The sequence below is a fragment of the Lineus longissimus genome, chromosome 4, assembly GCF_910592395.1.
Source record: "Lineus longissimus chromosome 4, tnLinLong1.2, whole genome shotgun sequence".
Taxonomy (NCBI): Eukaryota; Metazoa; Nemertea; class Pilidiophora; order Heteronemertea; family Lineidae; genus Lineus; species Lineus longissimus.
In genome coordinates this window covers 17,101,944-17,125,721 of record NC_088311.1, presented here as the reverse complement: position 1 = coordinate 17,125,721, position 23,778 = coordinate 17,101,944, and the positions used below count along the sequence as shown (strand labels likewise).

The following is a 23,778-nucleotide window of genomic DNA, read 5'->3' as shown; positions in this document are numbered from 1 at the left end:
AAACCTAGGAGATATTTTATAAAAAGATAGGGTCGTCATATCGTTTCTAAGTCTGGCATTATCTGATTCAAAATTCTGTAGGTTTGCAGATTTGCTCCACCTGTTTCTTGAATATTCAGACACGTTCTTGCATGTCTTAGATCGGTGAAACTAAAGTATGTGCATGGCGTGTGGCGAGCTGTAATTGGCCACAAGGCACTGTGCAACCTCCTTGCGCATGACCGGAACTATTTATATCGACGTCGTCCCGTCCCTGCTTGAAATGGCCGCCACTGCAATCTGAATGTGGTGAAATACCACATCCATGAAACTACCAGACTTTTTGTGGGGTTTTCTTATTGCAAAAGTTCAAAAAAGGTTGTCATATTGCATTTCAAGTCTTTGTCTGAAAAAATTCCCCCTAAAACAACGTGACTTTGAGGTGTTTTATGACACTTTTTTGGTAACGTATAGAAAAATTGTGTGGTCAGGTTTGTTCGTGCAGACGCTGATTTAAAGCCTGCTGATTTGAAGCGATGTGAGTTTGGCCTTGAACAGTTTTTTTTCGTGGGCAACACGGCGTTAAATAACAAATGCCTTGGAAAGAATTCTCGGAATCACTTATGTGGGTATAGGCCTTTCACGTCCTATACCCTCCCACAATATGCATGATAGGATTCCATGAGCTTGCCCTACACTATACCATTTGAAAATATACTAGCTTGGGATGTTGAGGGCGCAGTCCAGGATTGCCTGAAATCCATGTGTCATTTCAGAAAAAACTACTGTTTTGCAGTGCCACCTACAGGCCGCACTCTAAAATACAAACGGACATTTTTTAATTTTCTGCAGCTCCTTCAATCACAGACTTACATCTATCAAAATAAAGCTGGGCAGTCATTGGCGCATTGAGATATTTCAACTTCAAAAGTTATTTTTTTAAGAAGTCTAATTTTGACCCTAAAAACAGTGACCATTCCAGAGGCCCTAGAAAGAAGACTGTCTGTTTTAGCGACCTGGAATTTCAGGATTTTGCTATCTACCCATAGGCCTTCCGGTTCATGCCCATTTCGCCTTGTCTTTTTTCGCCTTTTCCCATTTTGCCTTTAAAAAATATACATTTCGCCTTCTCCTATTTCGCCTTTTCCAATTTTGCCTCTTCTAAATCTGCCTTATTCTATCTGGCCTTTGTCTTTTTTCGCCTTTTCATTTTTCGCCTTATGCTATTTTGCCTCTGTTTTATCTTGCCTTATCACAAGTTGCCTTATCAATTCTTGCCTTAGTCTCAGTTAGTAGTTTATGGGTGACTCTGGCTGATGATTGACCTATTTAGGATTGCCCTAGTTTCAAGTGATCTTGACCTCCCATGTCCTTGACCTTGGAGGATAGGAATGATTTTAGAATGACCTTGACCGAGAAAGATGGCTTTAATTGACCTAGTTAGCCTTGCCCTAGTTTCAAGTGACCTTGACCTCCCATGGCCTTGACCTTTAATTGACCTAGTTAGCATTGCCCTAGTTTCAAGTGACCTTGACCTCCCATGACCTTGACCTTTAATTGAACTAGTTAGCATTGCCCTAGTTTCAAGTGACCTTGACCTCCCATGGCCTTGACCTTGGAGGATAGGAATGCTTTGAGAATGACCTTGACCGAGAAAGATGAGTGTTTGCCCACTCTTGTCCTTGAAACGGTGAAGGTTATTTTCAAACCATCTGTCACATTTGAAATGAGGGTGCATTGGTCAATTAACCCAGCAAATGACCCGAGGCAAGGGCCTAAAACATGTGCTGCAAAATGCACATGCATAACAATGCATACAAAATTACCAACCATAGGCCCTATATCTTAACTTCCAAATTACAGAAAAATTATAAAGATAATTAAAATAAAAAACTCACCAAACTTTGCTCCATTGGTTCACTTTAAATCCCACAGATTACAAATCCTTAAAATCCAAAACTTCCAAGAAGAAATTGAAAAAAGAAAGGGAACAACATCCTTTCTAAACCTCCTCCACCATCTTCAAGTCTAAAAGAGGCCCACATAGAATGTAAGGGGCTACCTAGAGGCCCACAGAACCATAACCAATCAAAAATGTCAAAAGGGAGGCAAATTTAAAAGGTCCAAACCAGAGCTGCCTCCTATCCTAAGATTTTGAAACTAAATTAAAGACTGGGCTCTACAGTGTCCTAGACTTCCAGGGTCTTATTTTTCCAGGGGGAGGGGGACACTTTCTACTTTTACACCGGCACGTTCCGAAACATCGCCGATGCGTGCGATCCATAGAAATGTGTGGTATTTTCCATCACCAGGTCATAGACAAGCGTCCATAGAAATTGTCTCTACTCATGTTGATGTCCGGCTGTCAAGATGTCAAGAGAAAACATTGTATTCATTCCGTATCTTTCTAATGCTGTATTATAAAACACTTGAATAAAATTGTTGTATTGCTATTTTTTCATCACGTTTCCAAATGAATGCGTGCAGAAGTGTGACAAAAGAGGCGTCCGGTATAGTGACCAGTAGGTATTGTGCATGTCTTCCAAGCTTCAGGGTTTTTACCCATTTTTGGGTCGGGGTCATCGCTGGTTGGGATGTAAATGTGAAAAGTGTTATTGGTTTCGTTGACATTGCTCCAGGTGCGTGGATATTTTATCTCCGCAAGGCCGACCTCCCAATTTTCAGCAGAGCCGAGTCTGATGGCTGTGCTGAGCTGCTTTGTGTAATGACCTATTGTATTGTCGGGAAAGTATTTCAAGGAGCTATTGCAGGGTAAAGAAACATAAAAATGGTCATTAAAAGTAGTCATTTTGCCTTAATTGGGAAAACGTTTCTTGGTTAATGCACGCGTGTTCTCGGGTATTGATGGATTCGGTAACAAGTAACCTAAACAGCTGCACAGGAGAGAGAGATCCACACAGTACTTTCACCGTTGGCAATAGCTATATCAATGAGAGCAGTAACGATCACTATGTAAATAATTATGATCTGGGCAAAGAAATTATCTCGGGTTTAGGGACATTGTGACCAAAAAGTTTCCAATTCTTCTGTTGTGAAGTGATTGAATCGTTGCCGTCGCCTTCCTTGTTTTCAGATCCGCGTGTCATTTCTGCAATCATGCTTTGTTTACTCAAATATCAAACGTGTCTGTGACAGTGTAGAATAAAACATAGATGTTGAACGTCTGCCTTGCGCACCCAACTGTTGAACTTTGCTGGATATCCATCCCATTTAACTAAATATTCTTTTGTTCTACCCCTGCCGTGTTCTGCAAGTATTCTCTCGAATTTATAGGTCTTTTCTGGCGACACATCTACTTTCTGCAGCTCTTTTTCGTAAAGTGCCTAAGATGTTTTCACCTTGCGCGTCATGGACGCCGTACAGGGTTGGATGACTTTTAACGCGTCTTTTTATAGTGAAGATTTCTGTTGACCAGTTGGGTAAATAAGATTTTTCGAATAGCATTTTTGTCTTGCCAATCCTTACCTTATCGCCAATTTCAAATTTGAATTTGACGTTTTTTGTTGATAGGTTTTCTTTTGAGTAGAGTACGTGCCAAACGTCATCTGCATTACCCTCGTTCACCTCGCTGGGTTTCCTCTTGATGCTCCTATGCCACATGTTGTTGTATGAATGTAGAAGTTTCTGAAGAATTGACAGGTATGACAGAGTGTTCTGCCGTGTAAAGGCACAAAACACATGTGTTATTTGAAAGTTATGTTGAAACACTCGATTATAGCTGCTTTAACCTCATTATTCGAAGTAAAAAAATTGATATTTTCTTTTTTTAGAAAGGCTTGAAATTTCTTGCCCAGAAACTCACCCCCCTTATCGGTTCTTAAATTTTTTGGTTTTCGCTTGGATGTGGCAAATATCTTAGAGAATGCATCCACCTGTTCTGCCCCTGTTTTAGTTCTTAAAGGGACCACCTACGCGAATTTCGAAAGCGTATCGATCACTGTGAGCAAATATTTATAGGGTTTATTATATTTGACTATTCTACACAAATCAACGAGATCCGCTTCCCACTGTTCGGCGATGTCGGCGACAACAATACGCCTTCGTTTGAAATGGCGACGGATCGGCTTGTGGAGCGTGTATGTGGCTTGACTTCTTAACCATTTCTTGATGTCAGAGGTCGATATCTTACTACCGACCACCCTCTTTAAGGTATTTACACCTCCAAAACTACCGGAAATACCTGGTGTGTAATAGATCTTTTTCAATAGCCTGGCTGCTTTGTCACTACCACGCTTCCCAGCTTTCATTTTTGTCGTCATGTTTTCATGTGGAGAAGATGGTATCAGGACTGTCGAATACAGGAGAACTCTGTCTGTGAAACGTCGGAGAGTTCCAAGAAGCTAATGGGTCTCTCCTCCTCGACTTGGGCGTTTTATTGACCCCTATACCGGTCTACCTAATGCGCGTCCGGAACAATTTGTGCGTCCGGAGCGCGTCCGGAAGAGAAAGTGCGCGTCCGGAACAATTTCCTATGTAAATATGAACTTAATGTTGCATTAGATGGCTTAAATAGCATTTTAATTCCATGTAGAGAAAATAAAATTGGAAAAAATCTCCTTGGTGACTTTGTATTTTACAATTTTCAGCGGGGTGATTTGGGTGTTACACAGCCATCAAATCCCAGTTTACTGACGTTTCTCCTCAACCAATTGTTGTTGCAGTTGCAGAATTTCGATAGTAGCCGTGTTGTAATGGATTAGACTGGTATCTGGTGTCTCAGCACATGGAATGCCGTCAGAGTGTCTTATCATTGTTAATTTCACAAAATATCAGAATCAAATATGTTATTGAAAATCGCTATACAGTCAAAGTGTCAATTAGTGAGATGTGTTCACATTAATATGTAAAGAGCAATCTCTAGTGAACTCACACAACTGTTTGACATGGGGGACCCGGGAAGCCCCCCAAACCCCGTCCTTCTGACATATTTAGCCAGTACATTGGGGGATGAGTCCCCCAAACCCCCAAAAATATATTTTGTGAGAAAAATAAGTGAAAATTGTACTACTTCTTTGATGTGAGTGTATCCTTAAATCCACTGTCATCACTAGATCCTTTGATAATAAGCCATACCTAAATTTAAGTGTAGCCAATTAGAAATTAATCTAAAAAATAAGTCCCCCCCTCCCGGGCCCACTCTGTCGAATGGTAGAAAAACTGGCATTTTTATTTTAATGAATAAGATATATACCCAGGAAAATAATCATTAAGCTCATCTTTAGTTGAAGCTCTTAAAACCGCACTGAATTTTGTTGACCCCCTTCCCCCTTCCCCCTCGATCCCCTCCCCTCCCCCCTAAAAGCGCAAATTGGCTTCACAATAATTGCTATTGCCCCTTATCCCACGGCACGCAAAGACAAACTCATACCGACTTAGACGACCACAACAGGAGAAGGCGCGTAAGGAAGTTGGGATATGATTATGGCATTAATATGTAAAGTCAAGGACTTAGTGAGCCCCCCTTTAGGTCGGGGGAGCTCCCCCGAACCCCCCTACGAGCATATGTTAAGTGCAAGCTCTAACAACTACAGCTGTTACAATGGGGGGACACCCCCCCAACCCCCCTCCGTCGACATAGGTTTTTACCAGTGCGTTGGGGGGAAGCTCCCCCCAAACCCCCCCGGTGGACAGTCAACTAGCCCTTCTGTGTCATACTGCTGGAGGGGGGGTGCGATGGGACCATCCATAGTTCCTTCCGACACATTTTTGTTTTGGTAATGTAATACATTGTGATTGTCCTTATTCACGGGAATCGGGCGTTTCCAGTCTTATACGACACAAATAGGTTGTCCTCATGCATTCACTTTGGAAACGCATTTTAAAATAGATGTTACGTCATGTTAATGGGGCACGTCATCATCGCGTACATTTGGGAAAAACTCCCTAACGAGACCGGAGCAGACGGCTGAAAGTAGTTTAATTATTGGCCGCTAGGGTGCAGAATGTACGTCGCTCACCCGAATTTTTCACGCAACTTTTGCTAAATAGAGCTAGTTCTAGTTTGTGATTCATTTTGATACTTCAGATTTGGGCAGAAGACCAATATAACTTAGTCGTCAGTGTGGTTTTAAGCTGGAAAAACGTATTTGTTTTTCTTAAAGTGCCTTTTTTGGACGGGTGTGTGCGATTGTTTTGTTTTTATGTCACGTGACCTCGATCATGTCGACACAAAATTGAAATAAACCACCCTTTTCTGTCATTATTTAGGACGGATATTTCTCTAATAAAAATATTAATATAATTGGCGGAACAATTTCTTAGGCATATGATGTAGCGAATTCCCATGAAGATTTAAATTAATTTAAATTAATTTCAACAAATGGGATAGCAACCACCACCGGAAGATCGCGGAGAAATCGGTAAACTCAACGGAGTTAATTCAGAAAAATACCAAAAAAAATTGTTTGTAGGATATACAATATTTACTCTCTTTATTTCTCATCAAATCAGTATATACTCCCACACACACGTGTATCTTAAGAGCCCCTCCTAAGAGGGGGGCTTAGTAATTAACCACCTCGCTGAAAATTGTAAAATACAAAGTCACCAAAAAGATTTTTTTCAATTTTATTTTCTCTACATGGAATGAAAATGCTATTTAAGCCATCTAATGCAACAATAGGTTCATATTTACATAGGAAATTGTTCCGGACGCGCACTTTCTCTTCCGGACGCGCTCCGGACGCGCAAACAGAGTTCCGGACGCACATTAGGTGGACCCCCCTATACCCTCCCTATCATTGAGTTTGAGTTTTTTCTTCCATTCCCTGTTCGTAATCATGTTACTGGATATTTCACCCTTACCATCGAGATAAGATAGGACCGAATCAACGCCGACAGGAGGGCTAGAATGTTTTGCGTTTGAAGAGGCGTTTTGTATGACCGACTTGATATCGCTTCCTTTAATGACGTCTCCGTTAATTGAAATTTCGCCGCTTTCGTTCCAGCTAAATTTTGGGTCGTCCAGCAATGCCTGTACTAATTTTTTGGCCTTTGGTTTTGAGTACCCGGGTACTTGCTGCAATATCGCCTTGGGGGAAAGAGGAGACAATACGGAGGGCTGGGCAGCCATTTGGTTTACAGCAGTTGTATCCGCAGCTTGGGCAGTCGTTGTAACAGCATTTTGGGCTTGCCCTATTGTTCCAGCGTTTAAATCTAGTGAGGGGGAATGTATTGTTCCCAAGTACTTGCGAAGCAACTGCGAGTATGCTGTGGCCTTGTCATACTCACTCATAGTTGTTGAGGACAGTATTTTTTGCATTTCTTGATCAATACCCATTGCGTTGTATGCCTGGGGTTTGGTATCCTCTTTGTGGCGTTGCTGATACAGATATTTATCTACCATCTCATGAGGTATTAACGCCATTTTGTGCATCTGACTCATTATGCGGCTATTTATCAACCACCAAAAATACTTCCAATGGCTCTAATCACGGGGCCTAGCAGTGCTCCAAGAAAACCACCCTTTTGAATGATCCGTTTTCGTTCCTTTAACGATGTCTTCTTGCACGCTAATTTACGGAGGGAGTGCTTGTGTTTCTTCAGACATTTAAATTGATTTCTATTAAGGGGTACGTTGCCTTTTAAACAGTTGCTCGCAGACTCCCCCACCGCATTAAGGAGCCCTTTGTCGGCTGTTTGAAGAATCTGGCGTCTTTTCTTAGCCTGAGCAGATTTCAGTGCTTTGAGTTGGCGCACGTAATGTTTAATGTGATATTTTGCCATATCGAATAATTGATGCTAAAATCCAAGAATAGATATCCAAAGGGTTGACGCGTCGCATCGGCAAAAGCTTCGGGAAGGGCTTTGGTATTACCAGGAGAAATTTGCTTTGCCAAATGTGTGATCTGAGACACGTCTCTCGGATTTTTGAATAACACCACATAATTAGAATTCAAGCTTATGGTGCGCTGCTGTCTCCCGTGAAAAAAAAGTTCTGTACGATAAAGATGGCTCTCCGGTTCAAATGATGACAATCCTTGGTGAAGATCTTTGTGACTTTTTCATCTGTTTCACACATTAAATCGTCGATAATGAGCAATGTTCGCTCATCTACAGATGTATTTTCAGAAATATTCAGACCAGAGACGAACTCCACATTTGGAAACGCTGCAAACGCCTCCTGCGATACGCCTCCATAGCACCAAACAATTCTATCAGGTGGAGGGTCAATAGTAGAGGCAGCATTGGATATCAATCGTTGTACAAAGAAAGACTTCCCGCACATGGTAGGCCCTGCTACTAGACATGTGAATGGATGTTTCAAGAGAAGGTCTCCACTTGAAATATGCATGCTGAGATCTCGACTAATATAATGAGGGATTCAACAAAAAAATACTGTTATAGGTTATAGTGCAACTATCTAGAGCAAAAACAGATAATGATCTATTGTACCGTGGATGTTGGTGATAATGATGATGATACATTCTGTAATAGTGCTATCAAGGTATTATAACTGTTTTCTGGCGCAGAAACCATAATAGATGACACTGGCAATAATTTTTACAATAACATCCCTTATAAAATGACATATATATAAAATGACATATACGATACAGTTCAATGATGTTTATAAAATAATAATAGCAGATGTACAATGATGATAATAGCGCTCAAGGAGCGCGTAAACTTCACTATGGTGAAATAATGGTTTATGCCTGTTTCGCCTATTCCTGTTTCGCCTATTCCTGTTCCGCCTATTCCTGTTTGGCCTATTTCCTGTTTGGCATATTTCCTGTTTCGCCTATACCTGTTTCGCCTACTTCCTGTTTCGCCTACTTTCCAGTACCCCTACAATAAATCGACTCTCCCAGGGGGAACCTTAGGGATGCATGTCCATTTTATGGGAAAAATGTGAGGGAACAATTGGATGATGTTAACGATGTGATGACAATTTGACTAATCAAATGCCATCAACTTTATTAACAAACCATGCCATGACCGTTTTGAAAGAGTCACCTTGAAAGCGGGGACAGTCCGGGACTTATTTGACCATATGACTATATTGACACACAGTAAAAACTAATAGATTAAGTAGAGTAAAGCAGTCGCTTATTTTATAAAAACAGGAATTCATGAGTTTTTGATAAAAATACATAATACTGTACATTCTCATAATTATTTGATCAAAATCAGCTGTAAAACCCATATCATAGTAAAGAACAATGTAGCTATAGGTATTCTTTCTATTACGTAGCCAGTTACTGACTAAGACAAAAGAAAGAGAATCTACAATATAAAATGCAGGTCTGAGAAACCTTTCTCAAATCTAATGAAAGGGTAAAACTTTCTTACTATTTTATTTCTTGCCTTTTAAAATACGCTAAAACATAAGCCAATGTAAGCTATGTATAATTTTCCAAAGCTATTCCGAATAATACTGAAATAATTGACATGTCGCTAAATCCATTATTTCAGACTTTATTCTTAATGATAGCCTTTAACACTATAGTAAGGGACGGTTCATATTCCTACGTCTGTGGGGAGGTTAGCAATACTTTTGAATAGGCGAAACAGGAATAGGCGAAACAGGAATTAGGCAAAACAGGAATAGGCGAAACAGGAAGTAGGCGAATCAGGAATAGGCGAATAAGGAATTAGGCGAAACAGGAATAGGCGGAACAGGAATAGGCGAAACAGGAATACACCGAAATAATAAACGTGAGAGAGAGACGTCATAATAGCTAATAGCCAAAAGGCAATGTAAAGAAATCGTCTGTCAGGTAACGCTTGTCGTATACTAAGCCGTACTTTTTCACCTCCCGAACTGTGGTAATTTTGAAATCCTTACGTCGCCGAATTTTGTAAGGATTTTCGACCAAAAGGGTGTCGGAAAAATTCAGGTTTTGTACCAAGTCCCTCATGGTTTCGAAATTGATTTTTTGACTATTACCATAGTTCAGGGTGAACCCTCGGACTTTGCACACAGTCTCTTTACTCTATTTGATGCGATACCCGTAGTTTTTTGGTCCCCCTGAAACAAACTCTTCAAGGGATGCGCCGTTCAACTCATCCTTGAAATCCCCCAGATAGTCGCCTAGGGGTGGGTTGAAGTGTTTTTTGTTTGTTTTGTCGTACACGTATATAATACTATCAGTGTCAAAATATTATACTTGTTGATCAAGTTTTTCCAACTCCTCATACAATTACAGCCGCACATGTGCAGTTGTGTAAGCTGCGATAACACAATTTGTGTAAGGACACGCTTCTATGAATTCAGTCTTCTCACGGTATTTCAAAAGAACGAATTCTTCGTTCACTAATTGAGAATCGGTTACTTCAATGCTATCGTCGGTCAATTTATTGATATAAACCTCTGGACTATCTGTATATAATGTCTTTACAAAGTTATTTCGTTGCCCGAATTTTCCCCACAACGCACATATCCCTGCCTTGTAGGTACTGCGCATGCCTGCGTTATATTTGATATTGTAACGGTCTAAAGTGATCCCCTCGTGCGGCGCGTAATCATCGATGTACTTCTTTTTGTCTTCTTCGGTCTCACACCAATCGGGCCAACCGCTAGCTTCTTCTTTTCTGCTCTAGAAAAGTATTAATGAAACTCATAAATAGACCGCCCTCTTTCTTCTCAAGATCATATTGGGTTGTTTGCTCGAAATCCCAAATTTCGTATGTTCGCACCAGACGATAGCCCTTTTCGACCGCTTTTCTGACTTCAAATATAACCCATGTCCCTATCAGAGTGCACTCATCGTCTGAATGGTCACACGTTTTAGACGACGTCTCCGCACACTTCGCACAAAGAGAAAACTTCAACTTGTTACCCGTCCTCTGGGGTAAAACAGGAAAATACAATTGCTTTGGCGGTAATACTTTACATTTGATAAGACCTTCGCACTTCAGTGGGTCGTCAACCTTTTGCAGATTTTCACCCCGGTACACCACTGGGTGCCCTAGAGGATAATGTTTATATTTATTGACATACGGATAAAGCGATGTAAAGTCGACATATTTGATGCTTTCGTTTTCATTGCATTTGTGATACAGTTTCACAGCGTTCGTTCTTCCCCCGAAAAAGGCTTCTCGGGGGGGGGGGGGTTCAGAGGCTCGGAGATGTTCAGATCTTTTGCAAATGCTGCCAGTTCGGGATCTGCCTTAATTTCCGCTCTGAACTCGCACTCCCACTTGGAAATGACAGTGTATCCGCGGTCTCTTTAAGAAAGTACGCCGTACGCCAAAATCGTACAAACTTCATAAATTCCCTTAGAATTGATGAAGTTTGTATTCTACGATTTTGAGTCAACACAGGAGAAAATACTGGCTGATGGTTCAAAGGAGCACGTGCCCAATCTGTGTGTTGCACAGCGTTGCTGCCTTTTTTGTGGGAGGGAACAAAGCGCTGAAAATGATGACGACTTGAGCTGTATTGTGTGCGGAGACAGACGTGATGAATGCCTTGGATTAGTTCCACATGTGGCCGCTAGGGATTTTTTTGATGACGTAGATCAGGTCAGTCAGAACAAAGCAAGATGGCTTCCGCATACAGTTCAGAGAGTGATATCAGTGAATTTGAGGATGTTTTGGTCGATACAGAAGGATATTTAAACGTTGAGCCGTACATGTTCGAGCCATTAATATCACTAGATCATAATGAGAGTGATCATTCGGACGAAAGTGATTAGAATTTGTGGTTAATCAATTTGCATGGCAGACCTGCCGATATAGCAAAGAAGACATTGATAGACGGTTGCAGATGCATAACATGTATGATTTTGAACAGACTAATGTTGCACAATATTGTTTCGCCTCGTCAGTGTTGTATCGCCAGTTATGTCATGACGCTGAACTACTATTGAAAAGTGACGGTATTATGCACAATCATCTTGACGTGACGATATAATGCCGTGCAACGTTAGATAGGCCTAGATGTCAGATGACAATAATCTGTCATTGACAGTGGCTGTCACTGACACTGACCTGTGTCGCTGTCACCTTGCTATGGCTGGAACACAAGAAGACACTATGCGGTATCACAGGCCCCAATAGGGCCTACACATTATGTATAACAACCGACCTCAGCAGCCTCGGGCATTTAATGGAATTGACATGGTTGGAACAGCTGTTTTTAACAAGTGGCATTTAATATTCAGTTGGATGCAGATATCCGGCTTCATGTGATAATCCGTATCGATAAAGTGATCACTGCAAAGTTTGGCCGAAGGCCCAGGCTTCCAACACTCCAAACGTTTGCACTTCCGAATCCACAGCTTCCTCCTCTCTCGTTCAACTGGCTTTGGAAATTCATGAAAATGGGTCCCATCCGTCATTCGATTGTTCTTTGTGCTAGCCTTGACACAATTCGGAGCCACACAATACACCATAGTGAATGAAACACATTACTTCCAGGTGTGCATAATTAATTAAGGCCCTCCTGCTTTTATGATTGCATGACATGTACAGATGACCTGATCTACATCACAACTTTTGCTGAACCCGCCGCCTGGCTCTAACAAGCCAGTTGCTAGCCTGATTAGGTAATCAAGTTGTCAAACACATAATTGGCTATATCTTCAAAATGGATGGAGCTAATTGCATTTGGTTTTCTGTATTGTATAAAGTGTTAGGTACACTTTTGAAATCGTCTTACAGCAGAAAATGGCAAAAAACCTTGATATATGGCCTTTAAAGGAAGCGATATCAAGTCGGTCATACAAAACGCCTCTTCAAACGCAAAACATTCTAGCCCTCCTGTCGGCGTTGATTCGGTCCTATCTTATCTCGATGGTAAGGGTGAAATATCCAGTAACATGATTACGAACAGGGAATGGAAGAAAAAACTCAAACTCAATGATAGGGAGGGTATAGGGGTCAATAAAACGCCCAAGTCGAGGAGGAGAGACCCATTAGCTTCTTGGAACTCTCCGACGTTTCACAGACAGAGTTCTCCTGTATTCGACAGTCCTGATACCATCTTCTCCACATGAAAACATGACGACAAAAATGAAAGCTGGGAAGCGTGGTAGTGACAAAGCAGCCAGGCTATTGAAAAAGATCTATTACACACCAGGTATTTCCGGTAGTTTTGGAGGTGTAAATACCTTAAAGAGGGTGGTCGGTAGTAAGATATCGACCTCTGACATCAAGAAATGGTTAAGAAGTCAAGCCACATACACGCTCCACAAGCCGATCCGTCGCCATTTCAAACGAAGGCGTATTGTTGTCGCCGACATCGCCGAACAGTGGGAAGCGGATCTCGTTGATTTGTGTAGAATAGTCAAATATAATAAACCCTATAAATATTTGCTCACAGTGATCGATACGCTTTCGAAATTCGCGTAGGTGGTCCCTTTAAGAACTAAAACAGGGGCAGAACAGGTGGATGCATTCTCTAAAATATTTGCCACATCCAAGCGAAAACCAAAAAATTTAAGAACCGATAAGGGGGGTGAGTTTCTGGGCAAGAAATTTCAAGCCTTTCTAAAAAAAGAAAATATCAATTTTTTTACTTCGAATAATGAGGTTAAAGCAGCTATAATCGAGTGTTTCAACATAACTTTCAAATAACACATGTGTTTTGTGCCTTTACACGGCAGAACACTCTGTCATACCTGTCAATTCTTCAGAAGCTTCTACATTCATACAACAACATGTGGCATAGGAGCATCAAGAGGAAACCCAGCGAGGTGAACGAGGGTAATGCAGATGACGTTTGGCACGTACTCTACTCAAAAGAAAACCTATCAACAAAAAACGTCAAATTCAAATTTGAAATTGGCGATAAGGTAAGGATTGGCAAGACAAAAATGCTATTCGAAAAATCTTATTTACCCAACTGGTCAACAGAAATCTTCACTATAAAAAGACGCGTTAAAAGTCATCCAACCCTGTACGGCGTCCATGACGCGCAAGGTGAAAACATCTTAGGCACTTTACGAAAAAGAGCTGCAGAAAGTAGATGTGTCGCCAGAAAAGACCTATAAATTCGAGAGAATACTTGCAGAACACGGCAGGGGTAGAACAAAAGAATATTTAATTAAATGGGATGGATATCCAGCAAAGTTCAACAGTTGGGTGCGCAAGGCAGACGTTCAACATCTATGTTTTATTCTACACTGTCACAGACACGTTTGATATTTGAGTAAACAAAGCATGATTGCAGAAATGACACGCGGATCTGAAAACAAGGAAGGCGACGGCAACGATTCAATCACTTCACAACAGAAGAATTGGAAACTTTTTGGTCACAATGTCCCTAAACCCGAGATAATTTCTTTGCCCAGATCATAATTATTTACATAGTGATCGTTACTGCTCTCATTGATATAGCTATTGCCAACGGTGAAAGTACTGTGTGGATCTCTCTCTCCTGTGCAGCTGTTTAGGTTACTTGTTACCGAATCCATCAATACCAAAGAACACGCGTGCATTAACCAAGAAACGTTTTCCCAATTAAGGCAAAATGACTACTTTTAATGACCATTTTTATGTTTCTTTACCCTGCAATAGCTCCTTGAAATACTTTCCCGACAATACAATAGGTCATTACACAAAGCAGCTCAGCACAGCCATCAGACTCGGCTCTGCTGAAAATTGGGAGGTCGGCCTTGCGGAGATAAAATATCCACGCACCTGGAGCAATGTCAACGAAACCAATAACACTTTTCACATTTACATCCCAACCAGCGATGACCCCGACCCAAAAACGGGTAAAAACCCTGAAGCTTGGAAGACATGCACAATACCTACTGGTCACTATACCGGACGCCTCTTTTGTCACACTTCTGCACGCATTCATTTGGAAACGTGATGCAAAAATAGCAATACAACAATTTTATTCAAGTGTTTTATAATACAGCATTAGAAAGATACGGAATGAATACAATGTTTTCTCTTGACATCTTGACAGCCGGACATCAACATGAGTAGAGACAATTTCTATGGACGCTTGTCTATGCCCTGGTGATGGAAAATACCACACATTTCTATGGATCGCACGCATCGGCGATGTTTCGGAACGTGCCGGTGTAAAAGTAGAAAGTGTCCCCCTCCCCCTGGAAAAATAAGACCCTGGAAGTCAAGGACACTGTAGAGCCCAGTCTTTAATTTAGTTTCAAAATCTTAGGATAGGAGGCAGCTCTGGTTTGGACCTTTTAAATTTGCCTCCCTTTTGACATTTTTGATTGGTTATGGTTCTGTGGGCCTCTAGGTAGCCCCTTACATTCTATGTGGGCCTCTTTTGGACTTGAAGATGGTGGAGGAGGTTTAGAAAGGATGTTGTTCCCTTTCTTTTCCAATTTCTTCTTGGAAGTTTTGGATTTTAAGGATTTGTTATCTGTGGGATTTAAAGTGAACCAATGGAGCAAAGTTTGGTGAGATTTTTATTTTAATTATCTTTATAATTTTTCTGTAATTTGGAAGTTAAGATATAGGGCCTATGGTTGGTAATTTTGTATGCATTGTTATGCATGTGCATTTTGCAGCACATGTTTTAGGCCCTTGCCTCGGGTCATTTGCTGGGTTAATTGACCAATGCACCCTCATTTCAAATGTGACAGATGGTTTGAAAATAACCTTCACCGTTTCAAGGACAAGAGTGGGCAAACACTCATCTTTCTCGGTCAAGGTCATTCTCAAAGCATTCCTATCCTCCAAGGTCAAGGCCATGGGAGGTCAAGGTCACTTGAAACTAGGGCAATGCTAACTAGGTCAATTAAAGGTCAAGGTCATGGGAGGTCAAGGTCACTTGAAACTAGGGCAATGCTAACTAGGTCAATTAAAGGTCAAGGCCATGGGAGGTCAAGGTCACTTGAAACTAGGGCAAGGCTAACTAGGTCAATTAAAGGTCAAGGCCATGGGAGGTCAAGGTCACTTGAAACTAGGGCAAGGCTAACCAGGTCAATTAAAACCATCTTTCTCGGTCAAGGTCATTCTAAAATCGTTCCTATCCTCCAAGGTCAAGGCCATGGGAGGTCAAGGTCACTTGAAACTAGGGCAATCCTAACTAGGTCAATCATCAGCCAGAGTCACCCATAAACTACTTCAGTTTGCCATTGTCTTAATCTGCCTTCTCCTATTTCACCTTGTCCTAATTTACCTTTGTCCTAATTCGCCTTCATCCTATCTCGCCTTTACCCGCCCCGCCTTTGTATTATTTCGCCTTCTTCCTATTTCGCCGTCTTCCTACTTTGCCTTTTTCTATTTTGCCTCTTCCCAATCCGCCTTATTCTATCTTGCCTTTGTCTTTTTTCGCCTTTTCATTTTTCGCCTTATGCTATTTTGCCTCTGTTTTATTTTGCCTTATCACAAGTTGCCTTATCCATTCTTGCCTTCGTCTCAGTTTGCCATTGTCTTAGTCTGCCTTCTCCAATTTTACCTTGTCCTAGTTTATCTTTGTCCTAATTCGCCTTCATCCTATCTCGCCTTTACCCGCCCCGCCTTTGTATTATTTCGCCTTCTTCCCATTTCGCCTTCTTCCTACTTTGCAACAAACTTGGTGTCTTTACCCATGTTTATTGAGTCAATCTTTCATATGAAAGTGTCTTCAACAGTGTTGAAGGGCTTCTAGAGTCCTTGCGGTGGTACCCCCAACCAAAACCCGGTGGACATTGCCAAAATTACAAGTGTAGATAACTTCTCAGCCATTATAGTCATATTACATTACATACCATATTACAAAAGACTTTTGTCTCTTTTACCCATGTTTGTGGGGCCAATCTTTCATATAAGAGTGTTTCCACGAATTATGTTTTGGTACCCTACCCAAGGCTGTTGCTTAATTACCAATATTTTCAAATCTTCATAACTTCTGAACCATCTACATGTAAGCTTACATGTATCTCCAAAACCAACTTAGTATCTTTACCCATGTTTGTCAAATCTTAGAGTTTTCCAAGTCTTTCATGGAAATATTTTGGCATAGTGTTTTGGCATTCTTTGATGAGTAAGACTTGTGACCTGGTACTATATAGGAGGGATGGGGGTGCTAAGTATTTTATTGATCATTCAAAGTGTGAGTGCTTCTGAAGTTCTTTATTATGGACAATGGTCAATAGGCCTACTCAAATCCAGCAATCTGGAAGATGTATTCCTTTGATCATTGGGGAATTATGAGGCCTTCTCACAGAACGAGTTAGCTCTCAAGAACGTCCCACGCAGTGTTCCCTTTAGATGGTTTTGGTATGTTTGATGTTCTTCATTCACAGCAATGCTATAACTTAGCATGAGATAATACAAGTCCCAAAGTTTTTTTGAACAGAATCATTAAACTACTCAAAACACTGCCCCCCCCCCTGCGAATAATAGACCCCTTGCTTAACGAAGGCGTATGTCCTGGCCAGAGTGGATCCTAATGGAACAATGCATTGCGAATCTCCATATCAGGGGCAGCGGTAGCGCAGTAGTTAAGCGTCCAGCTCACGATCAAAAGGTCGTGGGTTCGACTCCCGGTTGTTTGGCTACTTACATGTAGTTCTCGGTCTGTTCGAGTTCAAATGATCACTTAGTAGCCGATCTTTGAAACCCCAGATTGATATCTGTAGAGGCCGCGGTAATAACATAAAAGTATCCCAAAAGCGCTTTGAGCAAGGTACATCACCATGGAAAGGCCCTATCCTGTAATTACTAATTATTATTATTATATCTCGAAATCTACTTTGCCAATTTTCACCAAACCTTATAGACATATAGATGAGGTACACATTCTATAGAGGTTGGATGTTATTACTGATTTAGTTTTTGAGAGATTTGAGGATTTCTGTGCATGAGCTACCACAACGATACTCAGTATAATAAATATACGGAGTAATAAAAGGCGAGGCAAGATATGGCGATATGGGAGAAGGCAAAATGGGATGAAGGCGTAATGAGACAAAGGCAAAGTAAAAAACGAAGGCGAATTGACAACAAGGCAAAATAGAACAAAGGCAAGATAAGCAAAGGCGGATTGATAAAAGGCGAGGTGAGATATGGCGAAATGGGAGAAGGCAAAATGGGACGAAGGCGTAGTGAGACAAAGGCAAAGTAAAAAAGGCGAGATGAAACGAAGGCGAATTGACAACAAGGCAAAATAGAACAAAGGCAAGATAAGCAAAGGCGGATTGATAAAAGGCGAGGTGAGATATGGCAAAACGGGAGAAGGCAAAATGGGAAGAAGGCGAATTGACACAAAGGTCAATCAAGAAAAGGCAAGATGAGATAAGGCAGGATGAAACCAAGGCAGAATAGGACAAAGGCGAAATAAGAAAAGGCAAACTAGGATGAGGCAAGATGAGAGGAAGGCGAGTTAGGAAGAAGGCCAATTGGAACAAAGGCGAGATAAGACGATGGCGAAATCGTAGAAGGCGAATTGAGAAAAGGCAAGTTAGGAGAAGGCTAAATGGGAGAAGGCAAAATTGGATAAGGCGAATAAGGTTAAGGCGGAATGGGCAGATACCGGCCTTCCACCAAAACAAATTTCAGGCAAATCTGAGATGGTCATACATGTATATCACCCTCTAATAGAAATCCGTCTGATTCTTATAAAAACTGGCTCTTAACACGGATAGGCCACTCAATACAAGAGGAAAATATAACATCAACTGAATTTTAAAAAAAAAGAAATACGTCTCATTGTATGAATGAAGAAAACCTAAACGAAAACGCTGCACTGGTTACGTGCAAGACTTAAAAAACATACTCTTGTTTTATTATCCGTTTTTTTTTCGCGTAATGAGCTGCTTGCGGAAAGACTCTCCGAAAAACGCTTGTGTACGCGTCACAAGAGCGCAAATTCTGATGACCTAAATGTCGACGTTCAGGAATACGTCGTCACATAGGTTGGGTTTTTTTCTCGTATACTTAAACGTTTTGCTATAAGTTGCAGATCTCAACTGAATGCGTTGGGAGAGGTTTCGCACTTTTGAACTACGAACAAGTATGTTCTTCAGTTCGTTTATTTAGTTCTCACCAAATATACTGTATGCCTACTCTCGCTCACAACCTATGTAATGCATTCATGCCTACATCCATGTGATACTGCAACTTTCGTCTTTCTGCAGACTTACGACGTGATAGAATAGATATGGAGACACCGATAGGAAGCCATGTTTATCCTCAATGTGTTGACATTGCTCAACTTCCCGACAACGCGCGTCAGTATAGGCGGAGGCTACGGAGGCAATACCGCTGGAAGTTCAGTATGAGAGGAAACTAGCATGACGCAATGCACATTACCACTGAGCTTAAAAAATGTATCGTTATTATTGTATCGTCTGTTTTAGGTAATGTTGCTGCAGGAAAGTCTTCAGACGCATCACAGGGAACGACCAATGGCACGCATTACGCCTCTTTGGCTCTGGATGGTTATACGAATCAGGCGTTTTCAAGATGCAGTCATACAAACCAACGCGAACATTGGTGGCAGGTGGATCTAGGGAGGAACTATGTCCTATTTACAGTGACAATATGGACAATGGGTAAGTCATAAATGTGATGAATATCAGAGATAAGGCCTCAATATCAAGCAAAAATGGCAGTATTTAAGTGCCAGTGGGTGATTTTTTTAAAACTCAAAAATGGCGTTTTTGACTCATTTGAAGGACAATTAAGGAGGTGAACTTTTATGCAATAATGTTTTGGATTTTGTTACGTAGAGTTTTATAAACCCCGTTATTAAGAGGGACAACGGTATACGAGTCACGGCAGCCGAGATTTCTTTCTGAAACGTTCGATGCGTCTTATTTTATTAGACCTCCAAAGAATTTACCTCTTGAAACTCAGGAGTCAGAAAACATTTTGAAGACCTGCTCAGAGAAATTTTGTGTTGACAGAATGTATCGTCTGGATGTTTGTTGTCAACATTTGTACCTTTGTCGGCTTTTGTCGTTGCGTCGATTACCTATACTCACCTAGCTGATGCACATGTCGTCATCATCTGGAATATCCGTTCTGTCGTCTCTTTTTCATGGTGCCATTGAAAAGGTCATTATGACCAGTACGGTTACCAGTGGTACATGTATTTTTACCAATGTGTATTTTACAAGTGCATTTTATTTACTGTATCGACGATGTTATGTTTTATTTCGCTGTGTACATGTATCCACGAAAACACTAAACTAAACTAAATATGGCCATAAACAATGTTGTTTTTTGGGAACCTGTCTTCCGACGGAACGGGAGACTTCTTGAAAATGGCCCTTTCTTAATTGGCCTGAGAGGCTAAGCCTGAGATGGGCCTGGTTGAATATCGATTTCTCTTAGATGCTGCAAATTCGGGGCATGTCATATGGACTGCTTTTGAACAGGATGGCACATTTCCACTGGCTGTTCGGCTCTTGCTCAGGTGAATTTCAAACGTGCAGCTTTGGACACGTCGGGGGTACTATCCACGGGGGGGGGGGGGGGGCATTGAAAATAGGATCTGTTGCGAGTTCGAGAGTAACCCCAGACGTACTACAGATGTCGGGATGGATAGTGCTGGTCAGGACCTTTCTTCTACGGGTCTGGACGTGATCTGTCATTAGAGAGTTGACTGGTGGCCGAGTTGCGGTTGAGAGAAGGTAAGGTAGCGGAGCGAGTTATGGGTAATAATAGATGATAGGATCAGCTCCTGAACTTGTGGTACATACGCCAGGCGTTCCACACGTAACCAAGTGGTAAAATAAGCCAGGACACGGACGATTCAGTATCGACATGAATTGAAAATTATTCAGCTCAGCTGCTCAATATCGTTTGACTTAAACCAAGTATGCTTATTTATACCAATGGTATGTTTTGTTTATAAATATTTATGATAAATAGAATATATTCATGTATCGAGTGACCCAGAGAAAACGTTCCACTATTATATTTAAAATTGTTGAATATCACAAAGTTTGTACCGTACACATGTGCATGCAGCAATGGAATTTTGATACCCTTATACAGTCCAAATCACATTGTCATCCCTAAATTCGCGTCATTGGCGCGTAATTGACGCGCTACCAAGTACTTTATAGGTCGAGCGTAATTTATGCGAAACAGAGATGAACGCATCACTGGTGCGTCATTGACCGGCAACTCGCGCAACAGACGCGAAGCAGGACGGATGTCAATTGTGATTTGGACTGAAATTCTACTACGACTATCATTATCACTATTATTATTTAAACCATCGTTTAACCCCTAATGTTAAAATTTCTATCAAAACATGCGAACGTTCAAAAAGCTAATTCACAAGATGATTATGAAATTTGGCAATAGCATATGACAACCTTTATATATATCTAAGATATATCATTAAACTATCAGCACAGAAAATACAGCTTAATTAGGCTTCCCCAGCCAACAATCCTGGGATGACTTGATTTTGCAATACTATAAAAAAAGTCCTTCATTATCATTATTATCACCTCTGCATCCAAAGCGGTTCGCAGTTTTTAATGAAATTTGACACAAATATCAGTTAGGGGATAAGAACGAAAATTGCCTTGTCCTTTTTATCATTGATTACGTAATTTACATGAAATAATTTGTTTCATGGCTAATTTTTGGGCAAATATTGACAAAAAAATATTTCCGGACAACTCCGAACCGCTCGACGGAGGGCAGCCTGGTAAAACCAAGCGCCTCCCTGCGAGATCTCGTGATATTTGGGTGGTCGATCGCTCCGGTCAACGTAGCTACAATCCAACCTTGCGTCAGGAATAGGCGGAGGTGCAGTGGCTTGGGACGAGGCTGGACGGAGAGCACTGCAACTTTCAGGGATGATAGGGGATATGTTGAAGTTGTGCATGTGGGTTTTATATTTTCAGTTATGTAACTTATTCACACAATAACGAGTGCCATTGTTTTTTTTACCTCGATAGCTCGTATAGCTCGTTTTTTATCAAAGTTATTTTCATGCAATTTTCAGGGAAGGTGGATCAGACGAGTTGTAACAACTCTTTAATTTGATATTTGCTTCGTTCATGAAATACTGATCAAATGACTAAAAATTGTTATCGGACAACTCCTCCGTCACCACTCGGCGGAGATCAACTTTCAGGGATGATCAGTGATATGTTGAAGTTATGCACGTGGGTTTAATACTCTCCGTTATTCAACTAATTTGCATAATAGGCCTACTGGGCTCCATTGTTTTACCTCGTTAGCTCGTAGCTTGCGTATCATCATTGCTATCGTCGTGCAATTTTCAGGGAAGGTGGATCAGATGGAAAGCGGAGAGCGCTGTAACTTTCAGGGATGATAGGTGATATGTTGAAGTTGAGCATGTTGGGTTTGATCTTTTCAGTTACTTGAATAATTTGCAGAAGAAATCACTGCGGGGAAGCCTCCGAGTTTGCCCCGCGAACTCGGGACACCTCTAGTTTCTCTTCAGTTCTGTTCACAGTGCCAGAACTAAAATGATAACAGAAAATATTACTATCAGAAAATCCGGTTATTTTAAAATGAAGCGCAACCAAACGAAATCGACAACAGGAGTTACGATATTGAACTTTCAAACAAAGGAAATTGATTTTGAGACAGAAGGATGAATGCAGAGAGATATTTAAGTAGTCCATTGCAAATTCGACATGCAAACATTACTGAATTCTTATTGGGTGTCAAAAATGTGACATCACTCTATAGGGTCGGTTACATGGATCGGTTCAGATTGGCCTTCCGTGTGCTCGCACGAATTTGATCTGGTCTGGTTCGATGTAGGCCTATTACGTCATTTTGAGACTTACGTCATTCATGACGTCGCGAGCGATGTGATCTGATCCGGTCTGGTCTGGTCTGGTTTTGTTTGGTCCCGTGTAAACGGCCCTTAGCAGTGTAGTACAGTGCCTAAAAATGAAATCGGTCCAAGCAGACGTGATTCTTTGGATTTAATAATGTTCTGTTTGTGACAATTGTTAACTGAATCCTTTATTTTGAAATTCTGAGAAAAAGTAGGGCACGCTGCCTTACTATTAGACAGAAACATCACTTCTTGATGTTACAAAACTGCAGTTCCAATATTTGATGACGTCATCTACATTACAACCAAGCAGGTGTTGCTGATGATTACAGATTCTGCAGATTTCTCAATTGATTCGATACTGATGTCATTTTGAACTTTTTCAGCTGAAAGTGAGTGCAAGAATACTACGATAGGTGCAGAATACAAGGGAACACAGAACACGACGTTGATGGGTTTCACCTGTGCGGATTGGCTTGTATACAATGGCTACTATAGGCCGGCTGACTCCTACAATTACTGTCGGAACCCAGACAAATACATTCGTGGACCTTGGTGCTATATTACAGCCACACACACATCTCGCTATGATTTCTGCTTTATTCCATCCTGTGAAGGTAAGTAACGCCCGTATAAGGGCACGGTGCTGGAAATCTTGGCAGTCTATATTAGAACACTTTTTGACATTGTTAGCCAGGGTACTGGTATACACTCTTAAAATAAATTTGTAAAAAAACTATTTTACAGTAATCTATTATACCGTACTTATCTGGTAGTTGCTATTGCACCGACTGTCAAATTAGGTTTTAATCATCAAAATAGTAATTCTTTTAATACCACTTCAATGGTTATTGTTTACTACATGTACTACATGTATAGGCTTTTTCAGAAGTAAATGTCGCTGTCCTTTTAGGTCGTTGTGCAAAACTAGTGGGCCGATTTCTTCAAAGTTGTTTTTTTTCAAATTTAATTTCGGGATCAAACACAAATTCCAGATTAGAGAAACTTAATCTGCACGAAAAAAGTTTACTTGAGCTTTTCAGCAAAATTCATCCAGAAATAAGCAGTACGGAGGAGAAAATGTCAAAAGCCATGCACCACGTCAATGTACCCGAATAAATACCAAAAAAGTTTCGTAA

At 41.0% G+C, this 23,778-nt stretch overlaps 1 protein-coding gene across 1 annotated transcript in view; it reads left to right on the top strand.

Moving 5' to 3' along the window:
* LOC135486272 (receptor-type tyrosine-protein phosphatase U-like) overlaps nucleotides 1-23,778 on the top strand; it is a 56,098-nt gene that overhangs the window by 7,729 nt on the left and 24,591 nt on the right. The window contains exons 3-4 of the mRNA XM_064768960.1: nucleotides 19,218-19,412; nucleotides 23,026-23,256. Coding sequence (XP_064625030.1) covers nucleotides 19,218-19,412; nucleotides 23,026-23,256 — 426 coding nt within the window. The remainder of the gene's footprint in view (nucleotides 1-19,217; nucleotides 19,413-23,025; nucleotides 23,257-23,778) is intronic.